Source organism: Sinocyclocheilus rhinocerous, unplaced genomic scaffold (assembly GCF_001515625.1).
Source record: "Sinocyclocheilus rhinocerous isolate Xijiao unplaced genomic scaffold, SAMN03320098_v1.1 scaffold603, whole genome shotgun sequence".
Classification (NCBI taxonomy): Eukaryota; Metazoa; Chordata; class Actinopteri; order Cypriniformes; family Cyprinidae; genus Sinocyclocheilus; species Sinocyclocheilus rhinocerous.
The window spans coordinates 402,188-425,633 of NW_015656630.1; the positions used below are offsets into that span (position 1 = coordinate 402,188).

At 38.8% G+C, this 23,446-nt stretch overlaps 1 protein-coding gene across 1 annotated transcript; it reads left to right on the forward strand.

Moving 5' to 3' along the window:
• Positions 1 to 631: 631 nt before the first annotated feature.
• Positions 632 to 22,704, forward strand: LOC107720629 (protocadherin-16-like). The gene is made up of 3 exons (XM_016528381.1): positions 632 to 936; positions 11,433 to 13,256; positions 22,467 to 22,704. Exons 2-3 carry the CDS (start codon positions 11,454 to 11,456, stop codon positions 22,572 to 22,574), a joined length of 1,911 nt encoding a protein of 636 aa, XP_016383867.1. The 5' UTR covers positions 632 to 936; positions 11,433 to 11,453; the 3' UTR covers positions 22,575 to 22,704.
• The last annotated feature ends 742 nt before the right edge of the window (positions 22,705 to 23,446 follow it).

Sequence of the window (23,446 nt, forward strand, 5' to 3'; positions counted from 1 at the left end):
TAAGTAATAATTGTAATTCAGTTTTATTGTTTTTCATTTTTATAGTACACTACTATCATTAATGTGCCATATATTTCATTCTAAAAGTAATTTCAATAATTTTATATATACTATTATATATTTTAGTTTAATTGAATTAATTTAGATGAATTACTTTATATAAATTGTATAATTTATATAATTGTATAAATTGTATCATTTGCTTAAATTGTAGCCTATAAATTGTATACATTTTAAGAATTTATATTACATCAAATTAATCAAATGTAATATTCATACATCATTTATATATAATTAAGTTATATGCAAATGCATATACAAAAACATAAGTTACATACACCATCAAACTACACATTGGAAAAGGGTCTTGAATCTGGTTCTTTGTCTTCAAACCACTTCTCCAAGGTAGAGCATGGTGGCACTACAGTCTACAGGAACAAGTCTAGTCTTTTCCTCAGTCCTCCTCTTTTTTCCCCCTCTGCTCCCCCTTTTGTACCGCTCCCCACGTGTCGAATATATTAGCAAGCCAAATTAGGAGAGGCCGGGCCTGATGTGGGTGTCGGATTTCACTCGCGGAGGTGCGGTGTATCCACAGAGCGTCCAGTCCATGCAGCATTGGATGCTGAGGTGACCGTTATCCGGAGGTGCCCGTTATTATTAAGACACTGAGGAGATCGTAAGATATTCTGATCCCGTTTGGTGAATGGAATAGTGAATGCGGACCCGCTCACACCTGAGGGCTGGGCTACTATTTGCCGGTGGGAAGCAAGGAGTATCTGCATATGAGAATTCTATTTCTTTCCCATGGATTTAATGCTGATGTATTAATCTTAAACAAAAACGATCTGGGAACGGGCTGGATACATCTGCATACAAATTGGATTTGAGTGAAACAACGGACGCTCACAGACAGTCGCGGAGCTCGTTCAGATGAATGTAAGAATCAATGTCGTTATCCTATCGTCCTCTATGGCTCAAGACAGTCTGCTTAACACAAATTCTGACACCTTTAGCGTTTGCTCAAGGGAAAACGCTTGAGTGCGGTAGCCTATGATTTTAGCTGCATGATGTGGGTTATTGATCAATTTACTCCCATTCACATTTCTGTGTAAGCAAAACCAAGCGCTTCTTTGTGTGGACGAGCAGTTTTATTCATTCTCTTAGGTTTATACTCTGATGAAGTGACTGACCCATCATGGGCTCGTCCGCGTAAAGCATGCCCGTGTGGATGCGTTAAAATTAGCTTACTAAACGCAACGTTTTCTTAATGGACCTACATGTAGGCTAATTAAAGATATCGCATCTAGAAACAATTTAAGAATCTAAACCAAATCCGTAAAATATCTAGACCTACTTAATGTTTAGTTAGGCTAAATAACGAGATGTGAATTCATTCTGTTCAGGTGTAGCCTATGGTTGTGGGGTCTAGCCTATTGTACCTGTTAAGAGTTACAGTAAAACCAACAACCACCACTATTTAGTAACACCTGAACAGAACGTGAATTCACAACTCGTTGAACTTCACACAAGTAGGTCTAGATCATTTTACTGATTAGTTTAGACATGGGCTATTCTACATAGCCTAGGCTACTCCACAAGAAGCACAAAACAGAAATAGCTTTTGCCAGAGAAAGTAGCTGTACGGTCCTGGATCCTATAGAGAGTCACATCTTCCCAAAGGAAGGAGGAGTGGGGTTGCTACTATTCCTCGCACGTAAACGGAACCGTTCTCAGTAAATGGACGAGCGGAGATCGGTTTCTTCTTGAGCGGCGATGCATGCGTTCTCCCGAAAACAGACTCCCATTTTTTAACAAGAGACATATGTTTGAGTTTTTGTAGGATTACCATTTTTTTGCTCCAGCTCTTTCATCGGTGACTGCGGCTACCGGACGCTTATATAGTATGTGCCTGCACTCAACGTGTAACTGCACGCGCCTCACTGCATCACGGCATGCCTATTATTTAGGTCCCTCTTTCAAACTACACAGGCTGTAATTAAGTATCATGAGCGTGCATTTAAAAGAGAAGAGAGCAGTTTACTCACTCATGAAAGGCATGTAACGGTGGAAGTGACAGAAGTGGCATTGAGGGCTTGTGCGCACTTCACAAGCACAGGGAAGTGGATGCTGCAGATGTGTATTTTATGACAGTATTACACATCTGTATGTGAATGCGTGGACCCTGGCTTGTAGTTATTAGTTTGTAGTTCCCTTACTATCAAGAACTCTGCAATATATTATGGGACTCCACTGTTCTGTGGTGAGTGATTCAAGACTGCACTGCTTTATGTCCACTTCCCTTAAAGTCTAATTAAAAACGCAGCAATGTAAATTTTCTTTGTTTATACAGTTAGTTCCGGTCTTCCTAATTTGATTGGTCTTTTCAATGTTTGCATCATTGATCTTTTCAGTGATGCAAACATTGTCTGTGTTTGTGTGTTCCAGACAGACTGTATTATGTAGTAGGCTCTCTCAATTAGTGGTGGAGATTTTTCAGTGACCCTTTTTGGAGGTTATATTGTTAGTCCTGTAGGTGGCAGCAAACGGTTTTTATGAGTCGGTGAATCATTCAAGTGAATTTTCATTCAAATTCAAGAAAAAGTGCTGTGTTGCTTTGAGACGCACACCAGTATATTCTGCTTTGGCGGAGCAGAAATAAACGAGCAGAAATAAACAAAATAACTGGAAATACTAAAATGTAAGGTACTCAATATTAACTTAAATATGATTGTTTAAAGGGGTCATATGATGCTTTTTTAAAGATCATTATTTTGTGTATTTGGTGTAACAGAATATGTTGACATGCTTTAATGTTCAAAAAACACATTATTTTTCAAATACTGTACATTATTGATTCAATCGAATGAAAGTTCAAAACCATACATTTTTGTCGCGCACTTCGTGGTCTGTCTGTTTGTAGGATTTAACGGACACACGGGCTCTGTCAAAGCGTTCATCATTGCAGTCTATTATGGCAGACACCTGTACCATGGATTTTAATGGAGCAAAGATCGATGTCCATTAGACATTATCAAAGACTATGGAAATACAGTACTCTCCCATACTTATGAATGGGAGAAACTGCAACACGCAGTATGGTGGAATAGTCCCGCCTTCTAAATGAAAGAGCCAATCGCTGATTGGCAAAGTCATTGCATCACTGCAGCGGCCGTTAGAAGCTCCGGTTCCCATAGAAACCTGAGGTAGACCAGTCAATGTGCATGCACAGTCTTAAGCGCGTTATGACGCGTATAGCCTGAAAAATAAGCTTTTTAAACGCTATTTGAGCATAAGAAACAACATTCATGGGGCAGTTCATTTCAGATTTTGTTCATGATTTGAAATATGTAATTTAATTGCGAGTTCAGCAAGCAGTTTTTGAGATTTCAGGATTCCCCCATTCATTTAGATAGGACTTGGTCTAGTTTGAGCTGCCCGGAGGCGTTCGAGTGAACAGACTTTCCTTGAAAGGGACTTTGACATTATGTTCTAAAGCATCATTGTTGGTCCCACTCAAACGCCATGCTTTCAGGAGTGCTATTTGCATTGGAAGTAACATCTGTTCATTGGACATTGGCCTGTCAATCATTGTATTTGTTTTGCACATTATGATGATTGAACAAACTGTTGAATGGGTGGAGGTTTGCAACAATCTGTGATCCATATGACTGACAGCACTTGTAATTAAAAACATCGCTTTACAGGGAGCCCTTGCTCGATAGTCAGTGGACTCGTAACGTATTTCATTTGACATTTATAAGCGTGTTTCCTGCACAACACTATTTGTAAATATCGTAAAAGTACAGTTATGAGCTTTGTCAATTAGATTCATATTTGTTCAGTAGCTGTTTTTAGGGGCAACATTGCAGACAGACACATATTTTAGTGATATCTGATATCTGATTCCCCTCTCTTGAAAGTTATAGGCTAACATTGACTAAAAAAAGCAAAGTACATCTCCACATGTATTCAAGAACTGATCTAGTCTGTTGCTCTAATATCCTAATATAATAATTTATCAGTACCAAATGAAGTACAGAAGTGATCTTGGCTGCTCTGGAACCTCTTTTCCTGCGTCAGATCATAGCTGATGTAAGAAGCGCAGGGCACATGTGCGGCCTCAGCATGAGACGCACGTTATAAGGCAGTAAAAGAAAGACTTACCCAGCGAGGGGGAGTCTGTTCATACTGTTGCCCATCAACACTTGGAAAGTGATCAGAGGCAACACATGGGGGGAGAGGAGCTGTTTGATTTAATTAGAATAAGCCAAGAGAATAGGGTGTGTGTCTCAGTAGGAGGGGGATTTGAAACCACTCTCCCACACATTGCTTGAGGATCATTACTGCAGCTTATGTACTTTGTATTTAATTGAATGATTGCTATTTAATATGAATGTGTATTTGCCACACTGAAACTCTAAGATTAGAAGTAAGTTCTGATCTCTTTGTTGGTCCAGGGGAAACCACGATTAATCTGTTTCCTGCAAACACTGCTGTTGGGAAGGAGAGAAATAGCCCTTTTGCTGAGTGATTTCCCTGTCTAGATGTGAGATCTCAGGGGTGTATATCCATTTCTCTTTCCTTATGCTCTTAATTGAAGCCTTATAATAATTTCAGAATTGTTCTTTGGAGGAAACAGATTGCGTGCAATTCCGTGCACTTGCCATATCTAACCAGAAAAACCATTTATTTTCTGAAGTTATGCTTGGCTGTGCCACAGGCCGATTCTTACTCCTCCCTGCTTTGAATGGATGACAGATATTCAACCCAGGCTTGTTGGAAATACATGCTTCTACCTATAATTGTGCAACTCCAAAAATGTACCTTTACAATACAATTCATTTTGATAATTTTGATTATGGGGCAGATCATTGATAAATAAAGACTATTTTCGCACAGTTCCTTGCACAATATTCAAAACACGTTTACACTGAAAAAATAGTTAAGGCTGTATTTTGAAACACTTTTCATCTGTAGTTTTCAATTGAAATGAACACTAAAGACAGTACAATGGCAACAACTTTTTTTAAAAACTTTTTACACGAATTTTGATTATGGGGCAGATCATTGATAAATAAAGACTATTTTCGCACAGTTCCTTGCACAATATTCAAAACACGTTTACACTGAAAAAATAGTTAAGGCTGTATTTTGAAACACTTTTCATTCAGAAATAATTGCAAGTAAATAGCTATAAAGAAATGGGAAGTAACACATTGAATTAAACATGAAATTTCATAAAAACGTTAAAAATTGAATTTTCCTGTAAAATGTACTCCAGTGATCTTTGTTTTGCAAAATATTTTTTGCAGTGTATTTTAGCACATGGTTTGTAAACTAATACATTTTGATGTTTGCATCACATAAGCAGCTCCATTTGTTTGGCTTTTCTGATCTAGTAAACTTGCTTGGTAGCTCACCTAGTAAAGCACTGAGATGTGGAAGACTCGGTAAAAGTTCAGACTAAATTGCATATGCTTAGGGTAGGGTTCAGTGTAGGTGGTACATTATTTTCAAATATGATAAAGCATTAACCTTTTATCATCATTCACTGGACATTTCATTTTTAAACTGCCACAATATACTGATAATAACCCACTTAAAAACGAATGTAGCCAGATTCACAGATTCATCTGTTTTGGATAAAACTGCACAAACTTTTAATGCCACTCACTGAACAATGCTCTTGAAGTGTTGTGAAATGTGCAACTTAAGCACTGTGATATCATTTTGCATAATTTTCGCCACAGGCATGTAATTCCAATGAGCCTGGATTGCAGATATTATAAAAAAAGATTAACATGCAATTCAAACTTCTCTTACACTCCAAGATAGGTAACAAAATCTCTAAGTACACTTTGTGTCTGCAAAATGTTCTGTTTTTAGCTTACCTAACCGTCTCTATTGTTAGATTTTGGAAATGGCTCCCTGGCCCTTTGGTTACAGCCAAACCATTATATCTAAGTGCTCCAGATTGCGACTTTTCTCCTGGGAAAGGATTCTTTTTTCCATCTATGAAGCTTGTTCTTGCTAAGTCATTTGACCAGGTGGTGATCTACTCCTCCTGAGTGAGGTTACCATATACCCTTTCAACGTACAGTAAGTGTTTACTGAAATGCTACATATCATCTTTGTGTTTTGGTTTTTGTGTATGTGTGTGTTTTATATTAAACACTAATTAAGCTTAGCTTAATACGCCAAACCAGGCTAGTAAGATGTATACAGATCACTACAGAAGACTGGCGGAGTATTCAGAGTAGCGAACTTCAGCATGGTGGCACTGTGGCTTTGTGCCGTATTTTACTTCTCGTGGCCAGTAATGGTAGCCATTCTCAAGCATCAGCACTGTCAAATGGACTGGAAACATGCATGCTTGTAGATAAGGTCAGAGTTTGGACAAGTTAGTGTAAAATTCTACTGAGGCGCAGTTCCTTTTCCTTAATAGAAAGGTACCACAGCCGATGGTGGGTTGCTTTGGGCGTAGGCCTCTCTGTAATTCTAATTTAGACAAGCATCTGTTTTATAAATTTTAGCATTAACTAGCCCATTAACGTCTTAGAAGTAAAAACATTTTTGTAGTTTGTTTTGGTCACAAAATTTCTCATGAAATTGACACGTCATTAAATCTAGTATTAAAATATTCCACCCAAACACAGAATATTTATTCTTTAGAATCTTAGAATCTGAAGCAGTTGTCAGAGACTTCAGTGTTTTATCTCAAGCGGTCTTAATACCCAGTTTAGTGTGTATGGTGGCACAGTGTGCTGTAACCTTGGAGACATGGGAACCTGAGATGTGGCATCTCAGTGTTCAACATTTGTTAAACAGTGCGTCACTGCTTATTAATAATTCAGAGATCTTGTCTCTCTCACCCACTCTCTTTTCCGGTTACATCTCATTCCTCGAGAAAGAGCACGCTGTATACCCGACCCCGATCATAACAGGGAGACTGCAGGTTGTTTAGTTTATTCAATGCAGCTTTCTCTTTCTTAGAGCAGCACACAGTGTGCTTGGAAGGTAGTGGCAAAATAATCTTATTTTTATCTGTTAATGTAATTTTGTATACATAATAAATTAAATAATATAATAATTGATGTAGTTGATATATATGATTAATAATTTATCTTGTATATGTTTTTATATTTATTTATTTAAAAAATAACACTGAAAACTGAGTAAAAAAAACCTGCATAGCTTTCACCAACTTATGAGGGAATCTGTGTGTTTGGGGTGTCTACTATGAGAAATGTCTAACCTGAACTTGTGGGGTCACTGCTTTAGTCTAAACCTTGTTATTTCTGGACTTGCCTCTGATTGGAGAAGGAAATTTGGAAACATTTCTACCTTGCTTTTTTTTGCCACAGTGACAAACTCCATATTTCCAGTTACTTTGTTAGGAAACCTCATATCCTATTAAACCTGTGCCACAGAGAGATCATAAAAACCAAACTAGCGTGTGCCTGTGTGGAGTGAAATGTCCGGAAAGCTATATTACTCCATTTCCTTAGAATTACATCATTGTTGTCCAAACTGGAGGTCAAACTTTTCATTCACTCACCTGATGATGGAGGTTGTTTTTACTCGTGAGATATTTCCCCATCCCATGTTAGCTGGGGGTTTTTATATTTTTCCTATGTAGTGCACTGGGGCTGGTAAACCTCCCGTGAACCAGTGGCAAATTCTCTAGAAGATATTTAGAGTTGGCATCGGCTTCAACCTTGAACTCACTCTTGATGTCTTAAGCTGTTTTGTTTAAGTGCACTGAGGGTCTTTACACGCTGAAGAAATTAGTAGTAATTGCCCTCAGAAGTGTAATCTCGGTCTTTATTCAAATGCGGTACAGATGACAGCTAAAAAGCGTGTGTTGGCTACCATGAGCTTAAAGAGTGAGTCACTGGTAAAGCACGCTGATAAGGGTTTTTATAGGACCTCATAGCTTTAGGGTTTTACAAATGTACTATATGAATGGCTATCTTTGTAGAGAATTGCGCTTTACAAGTCTAGTGTAGTTTAATTCCTTGATAGGGCACACAGATAGTCTCAGTAAGTGGTTTTCAACTAGATTTGCTTCAAGATTTTACATTGGACATTTTAATATTTGAAGCTTTTAAGGATTTAATATGTATAAAACTCAATTTAAATCTGTTTTTAAATTACAAAATGTAGAATATCTGACAAGCTCCCAAAAATCATTGAAATTTGGACTTTGTGGCAGTATTATAAAACATTAACATTTGTACAATGCCAACACAAATACTTCTTGCATTTTTTTTCTTTAATGGATGCTCAGTGAATTGGTTTTAGATTCAGACAAACGATCCAACTGAAATGATCCTTCTTTGCTCATCTGTCACCTGCTTCTTCAGACTTAGCATAGCTCAACTGTCATAAAAACCAACTAAGCCAGTCTCATATCAGTCAGGAACTTTTACTAAGACCCGCCTGCCACCTTCACCGTTAAACCAACCAACTCCAGCCTCTTGACGACAGCTGGATGGCTAAAAGCAGAAAGCCCAAGGAGGTCTGGCACTGTGGTTGTCTAAATACTGAAAACTGAGCGGGAGTGAATTCCATACCAATTTTGTCTGCAGAAACTGTGGCAACTGCTCATCCGTATTCGGTCATTTCAGACCCATCATAAGCATGGGTTTTGGTGAAAGATTTTCTCATTCGTCCTTTAAATAGAGCCAAGTTTCTTAAACTGATATATCCTACTCTGTGATGGTTTCTGCCTCATTTTCATATTTCATAATGGATGCAATCTCTTACCATTTTAATGTTTCTAAAAAAATAATAAGGCTATCAGCAGTTTGAATGTTATGAAGAAGATTCTCAAATCCTCTGTGGTTCGTCATGACCCTGAGTTTGCCTCTGTGCCTATGCAGAAATGCTGTGTGGTGAAAAAGACTGCCGGCCCCCCACAGGTTTTCCTCAGACGCCTCTGTCAATCACTCAGTCTGGCCTCTGTTTATTCTGTGCAATCATGATGGAGAAACCATCAGCTCCTCTAGCCCCCTCGACAACCTCTTTATGCTATGTATTTTAATAAGCCGTTAAATATAGGAATGAGACACATTGTGTGGCAATGCATCATGGGCCTCCATGACCTCAGAATCTGTTTAAATTGGCTCAAAGTGGCCCCCAAGTGCCCCACAATCTCTGCTGCTTTCATTAGACTCAACATTGGGCCGACCACACTTCACAAAAACACCTATAGGGGGTCTCCTGATCCCAGAACTGCAGGTTTGTGGTTTTAACCCCAGATAGAACTGATTTTTTTGGCTCCTTAATGATCACTTACCTATTTCAAATCAGTTTCGACACAATCTGTGACTCTAATGAGATTTGTGTTTCAGATCACTTATGCAGTACTGATGATCATTGTGGTCTTTGTCCTGGATGTCCTTGGACATGTGATTTGTGTGTTAGTGTGACCCTTTACACATGACAGGCTAAGAACGTATCACATGTTAATGACGGTCTTAGATAGTTGATTAGGACAGACAGCATGGAGCCCTGCTGGTCAACTGTGTTTGTGGGGTTAATTATTTGTAAATGCCAACCATTAGAGGCACCAAACCACTCAGAAGTGTCCATACACACAAAAAAATATTGGTTTAGGCTTTATATTTATATCTGTGTAGTGTTATCATTTGCGATAAAAGTATTATTTAAAAAAATTTTTGGTCTTCTACCTCTTTCACAAACCTGTTGACTCATTGTGGCCACTAGAGGGAGCCTGGTTGAACAGCTTTGCAATGAATGAAAACAATCATGTGGTTTCATCTGGAGGGCTTCTTCCTTGTTAAAAAAATGACACTGAAGTCCAGATTCAATATTTATATTCTTCCTTCAGTGAGTTCTGTGCGTCTCACTGGAGAACTCTTAAACAGAACTGACAAGGAAAAATTGCATTTGTAATCCACTTATGTATAGAGACCACAACGGCCCACAGTGATGATCTGCCATCATTATGCATTGAGGTTTGGATAATACAGACTTTACCAACAGCAACTCTAGTCAGTGCAAGTGCAAAGACTCCTGAGGTTTGTTGTGATTCCAGCCAAAGTAGTATAATTTCCTAACTGTGCTAGGTGCACTTCTTCAGTGGCGTATAAAATATCATCCCAAGTCTGACCATCTGTAGCAGATTGCTTCACAGAGGATTCAGCCTTCACACATATGACAAGAGGAGAGATGCTTTCCAAACACATGCTCCAAACTCCTGTCTGGCCTTTTTGTCTGAGTAATATCATTCTCTCTGCTCAGAATTAGTGGCTAGGGTTTACTCTTTAAAATGGTTTTAATAAAGACTAAAGATTTTTTAACAATCAACTGCTTCAATGTTTTTTGGGTGGTTTTGGTTTGAACTGACTGTAATATTATGTCAACATCCTAACTAAACGTTTGTGTTGGGATTGTAGTGTCAAGGAAGAAGGCCTTATCCTGCCACCTGGGGCCCACTCTTCCAAATATGAATGATTCTGTGCCACATGCCATTACTGTTGGTACCAAAGTCTCTTTAAGCCATATTTGTAACGTTCCGGGCAGCTATTTACAGTCATTCGAGTACAGCTGTTTATAATGACATTATTGGTTTATTATTATGTTCCAATAATAGTTTATTCTTTCAAAATAGGAATAAAAGGTCATATGTAGGGATGTAACGATTCACTCAACTCACGATTCGATTCAATTCTGCGTTCAAGACTAAATAAAGTTACGTTTTCTTTCCTTTTTATGCGTACAAGTGGCTTATCTCTGCTATAATTTCTCTGATGGTACGCACTCAATCGGAATACGACTGGAAAGAAAATATATTTTCCATTAGGAAGCAAATGACGATTAATTGCTCTTTTATGTAAAAACGATTCGCAAGAGATGTCTATATTATTATAGGATAATCTTTTGATGTTTTATACACTACATAATTAAAGCCGTTAGGACTATCTGAAAGTATCACAGATAAGGCACGTTAGAATAATGGGAAAGATATGCATGTGGAGTGTGTTTTGAAAAGGCGTAGTGCGTGAATAAGAGCCTATACAACATGTGAAAGCCGCTTACTTTTTACTGCTCTGACTGGTGGAAGCCTCTCCTTTCTGAAGCAAACGCACCCCTTTCTCATGCATTCCAGCTGTCTGTGAGAGGCAGTGAGGGAATCGTAGATCTGCATTGGTATATACAGTGGGTACGGAAAGTATTCAGACCCCCTTAAATTTTTCACTCTTTGTTATATTGCAGCCATTTGCTAAAATCATTTAAGTTAATTTTTTTTCCTCATTAATGTCCACACAGCACCCCATATTGACAGAAAAACACAGAATAAATTTAAGGGGGTCTGAATACTTTCCGTACCCACTGTATGTCATAATGTTGTGCACTGCTGTGTTAATGCCATTGTGACAGTCTGCTCTTCTCCTGTTTTGCAGGTGTAAAGAAACCTTGGCACGATGACTCTGTTTAATGGCTTTGGGAAAAACACATGTGGACAGTTCCGGATGTGGGTATTCTGGAGGCTAAGGATGCTTTTTGTGCTTTGCGTTGTAGTGGAACTGTTAACTGTAATGGTTGGCGGTGAGGTCACACCAGGTATTTTGGAGCTCCAGTTAGATGAGGAGCAACCTGCGGGGACAATAGTGGGTGACATTAGCGCTGGTTTGCTACCTGGAGTTACAGCTTCTCTATACTTCATCTCTGATCACGAAGGCACTGGCATCAGCAGTGATCTCCACATCGATGAAACAACAGGCATCGTCAAGACTGCAAGGCGACTGGACAGGGAGGAAAGGGACCATTACAGTTTTATAGCAGTAACTATGACAGGTTTCACAGTCAAGGTCTCCATCACTGTAAATGATATCAACGACCATGCCCCGGAATTCCCCAAGAAGAAAGCCACTTTGAAGATCCCAGAGCAAACGGTGGTGGGAACTAAGTTTTCTCTTGAGCCAGCCACTGATGCGGATAAGGATCAGCTTACTGTACAAGGATATCAGATCAAAGAAGGCAATGTAGGACAAGTGTTCCGTCTTGAGACCAAAAGAGCAGCAAATAAAGTCCTTTACCTTGACTTGGTGGTCAATGGAGTCTTGGACCGAGAGAAGAGATCCTCCTACTCCTTGGTGTTGGAGGCCTTTGATGGTGGATCTCCAAGGAAAACTGGTCAGATGACTCTTGATGTTTTGGTGCAGGATATCAATGACCATGCTCCGACTTTCAACCAGAGTCGCTACAATGCCATCATCTCTGAGAGCCTTCCTCAGGGAAGCAACATCCTGCAAGTTTTTGCGACAGATGCTGATGAAGGAGACAATGGTCTTGTGTTGTATGAGATAAACCGGCGACAGAGTGACCCGGACCGCTACTTCGTCATCGACCCTCGCTCTGGAATCATTACGCTCAATAAGCTTCTAGACTATGAGGTGAGGAAGGTTCATGAGTTGGTCGTCCAAGCCAGAGATAATGCAAGCCATCCAGAGATCACCAATGCCTTCGTTACAGTCCATGTGCGAGACTACAATGATAACCAGCCAACCATGACCATTATCTTTCTCAGTGAAGACGGCTCACCCCAGATCTCAGAAGGTGCTCAGCCGGGCCAATACGTTGCAAGAATCTCTGTCTCGGACCCTGATTATGGCGAATACTCCAATGTCAATGTGTCTCTTGAAGGAGGTGATGGGAAATTTGCCCTGACCACCAAAGACAGTATCATCTACCTCATCTATGTCGACCAGACTCTGGATCGGGAAGAGAGGGATTCTTATGAGCTTCGTGTCATGGCTACTGATTCTGGAACCCCGCCGCTTCGTGCAGAGTCCTCGTTCACGATTCATGTCACTGATGTCAATGACAATCCACCTCTCTTTGACCAACAGGCTTACAAGCAGACCATACCAGAAGTGGTCTACCCAGGTAGCTTTGTGCTGCAAGTGACCGCCAGGGACAAAGACCAAGGTCCCAATGGTGATGTCCGCTACAGCATCCTACCAGACAAGAAGACTCTCGCCAGTTGGTTCACCATTGACCCCATCACAGGTATCATAACCACTGCAACCAAGCTGGATTATGAGACGGACCCAAAGCCAAGTATCAAAGTAGTGGCCACTGATGGAGGACGACTGCCGTTATCCTCCACTGCTCTGGTAGAAATAGACCTCCAGGATAGTAACGATAATGAGCCAGTGTTTGAAAGCAGCTTCTACAATGTTTCAATCAAGGAGAACACGTCAGCAGGGACCTGCTTCCTTGAGGTAGGAATCATTATGTTTTCCTTTTGTTTGTGTTTCTGTGATTATTTCTCTGATAATTCATGGACATGATTTTTTTCAGTTTTGCAATGCTAAATGTAATGGAAACTTTTACTAGGGCTGGGTATCCATCTCGATTTTCTTATTTCGATTATTGTAAATTATGATTCACAAGCTGACAATTTTATTGTAAGTTTTTGATTCAATGATTGGTGAAAAAATGGAAAATCAAGATTTGTACTCAGTGCTACCTTTGGCTATAGCAGAAGGAACTATTTTACATACCATTCAATATGTCTTGAAACATAATTTAGAAGTATTGCATATATTTGTTTTGGGTCTTTTATCTTGCTTGAAAGATTCATGGTTGTGGAGCATTGAAAATTTGTAATTTCACTCACCAAGACAATTTGTAATTATGACACACGATTAGCAGATGTTATCCTCTCATGGAGACGTGCAGAAAGAGTTGCTTGGCAGACGGTAAAATTGTGCTTTGTTGTTCTTTTGAAATGTTGGTTTAAGTCTGTTGCCATGATAATTGTTGCGACCATGTGGCAACTGGGCCAACTGTGTTCTCAAGCTGTTGTTACCCCTGTGGAAAAGAAATGAAAATTAGGGCATGTGTTCTTTTTTCCTCCATTTTTTTCCCCAATAATAAGCAATTCCGGACTTCAAAGGACCTCCGTAATGTCCGTTTCCAACAGAAGCATTTGTTGAAAAATACCCTCCAGAACAAACTTTGTTAGATAAATACTGGAATTCCACATTGTTGCTGGTTCATTTAACGTATATTTGGAAAGAGTCGCTGGTCAGTGTTTGATGGAATTTGGTATGTGGGTTCACAGTATGGAGAAGAAGTAGGAGAGAGAGTGAAAAAGACAACGAGACAAAGAAACAATAAGAGAGAAATAAGCTTTGCCACACACATAGAGGGATGTATAAAGTCAGGAATAAAAAGGAAGACCATACAGTGAATCTGGGAAACAAAGGGATATTAGAAATAATTCTATGAAACCAGAAGATGTGAAAGTTTAGCAGAGAGCCATTTAATTAGGGAACACAGCAGCACAGTTGGTTTTTCAGTACCCTTGCAGTAACTTTCATTCCAGCATATTTCCTTATGGTCTCGCTGGACTAGGCTAGGATAGATTTTTTGGTATTTTGGCATGTGTACCACCAATGGTCACTGGTTCTGATCCACTAAGTGACAGGACTTGTCTTGTCTTAGTATTTTCTGCCCTAGACATTGTAGAATTTCAGTTAATTACTGAAACACTATTTGTCCCATTAACGTTTTCATACAACTAGAAACTTTGGAGTGGGCAGTAATTTATTATAAAACTGAGGAGTGAATTCACTAAACAGTAGCACCATTTTAGAACATATTTCAGCACAAAAAAACCTACATCTTATTCGTGCACCACCTGCCATCTAGTTCAACCAGATCCTAAATGGACTAAAATTATGCTATAACATTTCTTCAGCGCAAACATGTCTCCTTTTTATGTATATTAGGATCATAATAGATTGTGCCTTGTTCACTTTGCACTATTTGCCTGGCATAATTATAGTCACACTATTACAAAATCATCACATAATAGTGAAGATCACTATATCCAAGATGGGGAATTGTGGCTTGCCTTTTGCGTTTAGAGTTTGCATAATCTTTCCTGAGATATCATAACACCAAAACAAATAGCAATAAATGCATAATTTCTTAGTGAATTTTAATTAATAGAGAAGGGATTTGTGTTTCATTAGTGTTTATATAATAAACTGATGTTACATAATAAATAAATTTTAAATAAATTTTAGCACACCTCACAATAAACATGCATTTGTCTATAGGAATTTTAAGACGTTGATTATTAGTCGTGAACAGTGTTGGGCAAGTTACTCTGAAAATTTACTGATTACTCCTTTTAAAAGTAATCACGTTACTGTTCTGATTACTTTATTTCAAAAGTAATTAGTAATTAGTTACATTACTAGTTACGTTACCTTTTCTCCATTAAATTTATGAAATTCCAGCATACACACTGGAGCGCTGCATTTATAATCTCTAAAAGACATCTCAGTTCATCGCAATCTCACAAATCTCTGTTATAACACAATAAATATATGCATAATTAATCTTTCATAATGTTTACAATTCGTGTGTTATAATGAGAGGATTCGTGAGCATGCAAATTTCAGCACTGCATTGCTCAACGCTGCAAACACGTGTTATAGCCAAAATAGAAACTCTGCACACTTGCAACTGTTAATCGTTTATATTTATATTAGTTCATGTTGCTTTTGTGCAATAGATGAATAACAATTTATTTGTTTTAGATATTTTATGTTTAGATATTTCTATTTTGCGGGAGTCCCTTGAATCATTTTATTCTCCCGCATCCCGCACACACACGTGTCTACCCGCCCGCACCAGCACTCGCCCATCTTGTCCCGCGCTCGGGTCTCGCGGGAGAGCAGGTCTCTAATCCACTGGCACTGGACTCGACAGTGCGTGTGCTACATCCTTTTTACAATCTCTAGATTATAAAACACTACATTCTGTCAGCAATGTAAAGCGGCAGGAACGTATAGAGACCTCGGCTTGTAACTATACTCTAATTACTATTTTGAAAATATAACGCGTTAAATTACTCCGTTACTAAAAAAGTTATCAAATTACAGTAATGCGTTACTAAGTAATGCGTTACTGCCCAACACTGGTCGTGAATGAGAGATTGGATTGATGAATGTATATTTTTAGTAGTTTAAATTTCAACCACTATCCCCCCAACACAAACACTCCAAAAACATGCCTGTTTAACTAAGCTTATCTATAGAATAGAATGGTGTGTTATTTACACACTGCTGAAAGAGAAAACTGCCTTTTATTTATATTTCCGTTTTCTTTCTTCTCCCGCGAGTAATTTCTCATGGAAGCAGTCTGCTCTAGTTTTCTGTTCATTGTTCTGGCCATCCGACAGATTTCGTGAGTAGGGCGTGCAAACCAAACCCTGTTTGGGACAGTCCCTATTATAGCGTGTTGGGATAAGAATGACCCTTCTGTATGTATTGGACTGAGGTCTCTCCACCCAATGCACTCAAGTATCGACCTTTGGGCTTTTCCATTAGAACTATTACACTTGCACTTTTACACTGATCTCAGAACAGATTTTGTTTCCATCGAAGTGTAAGAAACCGATTCCAAGCCAGTGTACATTGTCCACCCATTACTAAAACCAGAGGTCAGTTCCCTCGTGTTCACATCTGATAATAAGTCTCTCACTTTGCGGTCTGATGCATTTAACGTGTCTCTTATAGGTGGTCTGGAACATATAAGTTTAATTCAGAACAAATGGGAGAGAAATGGACTTACACCCACTCAGGACAAAATATAGACAAACAAATCACCCAGTGTCATCAAGAGCATATCATTCTTTCAGTATGTGCCTTGATTACTTTCACATTTGAGAGAATCTATAGTGTTTACGTTCTCTTCTCGGAGGAAAAAAGATCTTTTCCTGAGTCGTGCCTTGGCAGCTCAGGGTTAGGTTGAACTGAACAGCTCTTCAGTGCCTAAAACAATTAAGTTGTATCATATGGATTTATTGTGTGCTACGTATTTCTTTTTGGCAGGGTAGAGAGTTTATGTTCACAGGTGCAGCTAGTGTTACATTCTCCGCATTAAACTGCAGAAAACACTTTTCTTCACCTGTCGGACCAATTGTATGCACCGTTGTGTTGAATGGGATTTTTGTCCTATAGACTAATCATGTTTAATAAACTGGGCCTTGGAGAACATCTGGACTGATGCTTGTAGAGGAAGCTACCTGGGGAACAGCTTCCTGTAACACAAGACCAGCCCCCTGGTGGGGTCACGTTAAAAAGTGCCCCACCAGAAACGGGATCCAGACTGCGACTACCTACACATAGTCTGTGCCATTCGGCAATAGAGCACACAAACCTTTTTTGTTGTCTGTAAATGGTGATAAATATCTATGTGAGTTGTTCAAGTGTTCGATAAAACCTCCTTAAAATGCATTTTTTATGCCCAATAAACTCCTTTCAATTAAAGCAAAACAATTAGTAAAGTCACTAAACAAACACATGACCAGTTTTATAAATGTTCTTAATCTCAAATACGGGTTGAAATCTCGGTCCTGTGGACGTGGGGTGCCAGTATGCCTCATTTGTTTGAATTCTCACCCCATATGGTGTGAGGCATCAGCCTTTTCTTCATTTCCTCTACTCAGTTTTTCCAGAATTGCATTGTATTATCCAGTTTGGTTCCCTTCACCCTCTTGTAGTGAAATGCTTACATTATCCTTGAAATGCTTACACTATCCATTTTTTTTGTATCGGTTTATATTACATATTTAAGTGTGCATCCTCATTTCTCCCATTTTATATATTTAGATTACCTTATTTGCTGTCATCTACAGAATTAAAATGAATCATTTAGTAATTAAATGTAGGCATAATCTTTAACAAATTTCAAAATGAATATCCATTTTTTATACTTTATTACATTTATGCATTTCTTCATTACATTTACCAGGTGCTTTTATCCAAACTGACGGAACAACGGAGCAATTCGTCAAGAGCCAACAATATTCGTAATATACAATGCTAGGTTTATTAGATAACTAGATTAAGAAGCAAGCTAAAGATAAGAAAAATAAGAACATTAATTTATTAATTTACTTATTTTGGGTGTGTGTGCATGTTGCATAAGTGCATATTCCATTTTAAACCAACTTTTAGTGTTTCATTTTTCATTGATCTAAACAAAATGGTGTAGAGTTTAGAGGTAATTTCTCAAAAAAAAATTGAATTAAGTATTCCAGAGAGCCCTTGACTCCTGATTTCCAATCTTCTCACGCCTCTATCGTTCCTTTATTTTAAATTCTGTTTGATTTTATTTCTCTATATTTTTTACACAGATTTTTTGCATTTCCTACTACTCTTGTGGCTGTTCGACCTTCGCTCATTTGCGAGCCTGATCTACACTGCTGTTGTCTCAGGGTAAAGCAGAGCAGCTGTGGCTGTATCTGGTGACATAGTGTTGAGACTGGCAAGCTCAAAGGTTTCAGGGGCAGTGGTGCTGTTTAAGATCAGCTAATTGAATTTCATGATGTGTTGAGATGACTATTACCATGTATGAATCCTTAGGGTCCAGAATGTTGCTGTTGGAAAGTTGCTTCACGGGACGGCAGGTGGTTGATGGCTTTAGAGGTGATGATTTCTTTGTGCGGTGAGGTCAGCATTTCGGATAATTTGACCAGAGTGTCATATTTGATATAATAAGAGATAAAGATGAAAAACAGCGATGGCCAATCATGATTGTAGGTAAGTAGAAGCCATCTGGACTTTTGCTGGGGATGGTTATATGCGATCCGGAATATTCTCATGAGATATTACATTATAATCGAGAAATCCAGCTTCAGTCAAGACATAAAGCAGTCGCCTGAGAGAACAAACAAACACAGCAGTAACAGGATATACAAGTTTGTTTAGCATCTCAACAATGTAAATCTGCAAACACTTGTATTTTTCCATTGCTCATTTGTCTCCTCAGTATTACAATAGTTCCTGTGACAAAATCTGAAATGTAGACAACCGCAATTTTCCACTGTTGTGTCTTGGTTTTGTTATGTCTCACATGTATAATTCTTTGTGGTCAAAAGGAGATTTCAGAGCAGCAATTCTCAAAGCGTCAGAGGCCTAGAGGATATCAGATGAGGCGAATGATGATAATTCGCCAAGTAAGAATAATTAAATACCATTTAAAACTTTAATAGAAGCAAACTTTAATCCTAATGATGTTTCTCAGTTTAGTAGGTATAACTCTGTGGACATGGTTTAGCATGGAAGAAAACAGTTTTGCCTGCCTTACAGGGATAATTCACCCAAAAATGATGTCACATGGACTATTTTAACAATGTCCTTACTACCTTTCTGGGCCTTGAACATGGTAGTTGCATTGCTGTCTATGCAGGGTCAGAAAGCTCTCAGATTTCATCAAAAATATCGTAATTTGTGTTCCGAAGACGAACAAAGGTCTTAGGGGTTTGGAACAACATGAGGGTGAGTAATTAATGACAGAATTTTCATTTTTGGGTGAACTTTCCCATAACTTAATATTATCCATTCATTGTTTATAGGCAAAAAGAAGAGAAACGTCCAGATTTGCTTTAAACTTTGCATGAGTTTTTTTTCCTCAGCTCCTACTCTCATGAAGCAGTGCTCAAACAACATATTATTTTGCATTTAACTTCAAATATTTTCTAGTAAATGTCTAGTTTTTTTGCTATACTGTCATTTCTTTATTTGACTGCGTCATTCGCAATGCTTCCATGGGCTGTGTAGTTCATTGCCTAATAAAAGATGTTAAGTACACAGTCTTGTACCTTTTGAGATCTGCAAAAATTTTAAGAATCCCTATGGAGAAAATAAACAAGAAAAACTCTTGAAAACAAGGCCACTGAAAAATGTCAATTATATTGGGCTCACCATGCAGCTGCGATTAAGAATTAACTTACATTCTTCTGTGGAGCACAAAAGATGACATTTTGAATAAATTATGGAAGAATTTTCACTTTTGGGTGAACTGTCCCTTTAAGCATTTCTTCAACAAACACCCCTCAATCTCTTTCCCTCCTGCTAGCTGCTGTAGTTCAAATCTGTTTAGCTAGTTTAGATCTCAGTGCTGCATGGGGAAAAAATGCATCCAGTCAAAGAGCCTAATGAGGCTCGAATAAAAGCGATTAGAGTTTAGTGAAAAGGAAATTAGGAGAGGCGACTAGAGATGGGTAATTGCTCACAATCTGCCTTTATTTCACACATACATTACTAACATTCAAATGCAGTTCTCACTCCTTTCCCCTCAATCTTTACTTTCTATTTCAGACTACAGTCTCGTTCTTTCAATCTATGGTGTCCATCCTCCAAAATAAGCAGGCCTTTCCCTCCCTTTTTTAAGCCTTTTCCATCAAAGAGCTCAGATGAGTGAAATTTAATTACAAGGCTACTGTGCGCACCAGACGCAGCCAGTAATAATACTTGCTGTATTGATTTAATGAACAGGTTGAGGCGAACAGTCCATTAAAGCCCGCGGACCTACGCTAAAGTTGGATTAGAGCGTGAACCACAGCGTGGCAGCGGTAATCTCTTCTTCTTTCACTCGCTCCATTTTTACAGTCCTAAACAATTGCCTTTATAAGCCGACATGCCAATAAACAGGGCACATATACACACGGTGCCATTAATTGTGGTCACTCTAACCCATCCTTGCTTTGCAGACTGTCAGGCACCTAGATTATCCCTCCAACACACCCAGTAATCTTGCTGTCACCCTGGTGGTCTCTTCTCTGACCTCCATCCCACTCGGTTGATGCTCTGCCAGCTCGTCTTTGAGATCTCGCCACTTTTCTGCCACTCATTGAACCCTCTGGCCTTCACCCTCATTTGCAGGACTGTTTTTTCCCTCCGTGTGCTGCCATTACATAATGCCCTGTCAGTATTTTTAAGGTTTGTTTGCATTACTTTTAAGAGGTTGTACATTAACCTGAGGTTTTTGTTTGATGGGAAAGGGAGCTTACTGCATTTTTCCAAACCTCACGCTGAGTTGATTCATCTACCCTTGGCAGGGTTTGGGTAAACTTGTTTGAGTTGGCATCCAAGCGTGGCTCTGCAAGATTTAACTCTGTGGAAAAGACCCTGACTGCCGAGGAGAAAGATACGGAGGTGCTTCTACTCAAAATTCACACATTGTGTCTTTTTTATTCCCCTCGAGCTGTCATATTCATTCAGAGTGACTTATAATCAAGGTCTTAGATCAACGCTTAAGTACTGATTTACGTCCACTTGCATAGCTTATTTTAGTGCTCTTCTTCAGAAAGCATATAAGCGTGAAAATGTTTGGAAATTCATTCGTCATTTTTTCAGCTGATTAGATGTTTAAAGTATTTTTATTCTGGTGAAAATGGCTTTTTAATCCTGGCCAATACAGTTTTTGGCCCGTTTGTGTAGTTGTCTCAGTTTGCTCATTACTCTGTGACACAAATGTTACAATGTTTTTTCTTATCCTACCGTTCAAAGCGGTTTCAGTTGGCATGACCCTTTCTTTTCCAGTCCACGTTTGTTTCAGATCAAGAAAGGACGGCCTCTGTAGGCCCATTGAAAATACCTTGGGCTGCAGAGCCTGGAAAAATAAGATTGTCGACCTCACGTCTCTGTCAGGGTGATCAAACTTGTGCGGGACGCTTAAAAGTACAACAGTGAAAATGGAAGAGAGTTCCAGTAGCTGTGTTCAGTCTGTGTGCGCCAGGCTTTATGTCTGCTGTCACTCATGGCCTGGAAGGAAAGAGACATTCATTTGAATTCATAATGCCTTTTCATATGGAGCTCTTGCTTACAATGGTAGTAAATGGGCCGGGCCAATTTAAGGGGGGTTTAAAAACTCGCTCTACCGTCCAAAAATATGGGGTCAGTGAGATGTTTTTTTTTTTTTAAGAAATCAATGCATTAAATTGATCAAAAATGACTGTAAAGGCTTAGATTGTTACAAAAAAAAAAAAAAAAGCAATAATAAAATAAAATAATATAAATTCAGTTTGTTTGAACTTTCTGTTCAACGAAGAATCCTGAAAAAATCTGTATCACAGTTTCCAAAAAATAGCAGTTTTCAGCATTGATAATAATAGGAAATTTTGCAGCAAATCAGTATATTAGAATGATTTCTGAAGGATCATGTGACACTGAAGACTGGAGTAATGGATGTTGAAAATTTAGCTTTGCATCACAGGAAAAAAACAAAACAGTTTTAAGGATTACATTGTCTTAGCAACAAAGTTGTAAAATTGGACATAACTTACTACAGAGAAAATGTTAGTAAGTGTTTTTCCACATTAATATCATGTTAACACATGTATTGTTAATGTCTCGTGGCTGTGATATTGAAATAGTGAGTGTTTTTTAATGCTTACAAACTGGCCCCATTCACAAGTGGCTTATGGTAAACCAGATTTTTTTTTTTTAAAGAAAAGGAGGGATAAGTCAAAAATAGTTTTTGTGGTAAACAACATTATCCCACAATTGCTTTTATTTGTTCTCAACTTTTACTGAACCTGGAATAATCCTTTAAAACGATGACATTCTGTGGAAAATACTTCCGCCTTGCAGCTGTGGTGATAACGATTGTCTTCTACACTCCAGGTGATGATTTTGACCCTGGTTCAATGGCCGTCTATGGTGTGCTGGACCATTCATCATTGTTCCAGTAGCACGCACTGCTCTGAGCTCAAGTGTTTTGCCTCGGGATGAGTTTACCCATGGAATGCAGTACTCTCGCTGCTTAGCGGATATGAGAGCGCTCCGTGATTGCAGTAGAACTTGAGCGGATCATCTGGCTCAACCTGCTCCACCTGCAAGCGGTGATCATTGACTTCTAATAAAGAGCCCTGCACCCCTCATAATGAGGTGGAGATGTTTCTTTTGCTCCGTTTCTTCTAAAGATTGGGTAGATGGGCCAACGCTGATCAAACAGAAATGTCCGATAAGATCTCTGGACTCTTGAATGTTCAATAAAAGCTCTCAGCTGTCTTGCAGAGAGGCTGTGCCATTATTGGACCATTTCCAACTAATCAATTCATATACAGGAATCAAACTTGGATAATTCAGATCCAGGTGCTGAAAAATAGCAGCAACGCGTCCGGATAACCCTGAATCTGCACCGACTGCCAGATGGTTGTGCCTGAACTGTTTAAGAGTGTATGAGAGCTCTTATGAGTGGATACTACAGAGCAGTGTATGATGCTGTTAAAGGCAGCTGTTTATGAGAGAAGATGAGTTTTGTTTTGGTTGGCTGTTTGCACTTCCGTACAGTTCGCATATGCACTTACACATATAAATTACAACCCCATTATTGACATAGTTGAATGTGTGTGCTACAGCAACAAATAGTAATAAATCAGGCAATCTGGGAGGCTTTCACTCGCAGGTCAGATGTTTCTGGGTCAATGACATTTAAGAGTGTCCGTGGTAAAGAAAAAGAAAAATCCTTTACAAAATCTAATGTAAAACACAAGCAGAATTCTCAGAAATGTACTCTATATATTCAGTTTGTTTTCAAATAACTATTGAAATGTTAATATTTCTAACCATTTCCTTGCACATTGAATTATTTTGAGTGAATA

What these genes read in the sequence shown, in the direction of transcription:
- LOC107720629 (XM_016528381.1), top strand. Translation starts at nt 11,454, where the DNA reads ATGACTCTGTTTAATGGCTTTGGGAAAAACACATGTGGACAGTTCCGG. An exon ending in CAGGGACCTGCTTCCTTGAG is followed by an intron (nt 13,257 to 22,466) that starts GTAGGAATCATT and finishes TCTACACTCCAG; the next exon opens with GTGATGATTTTGACCCTGGT.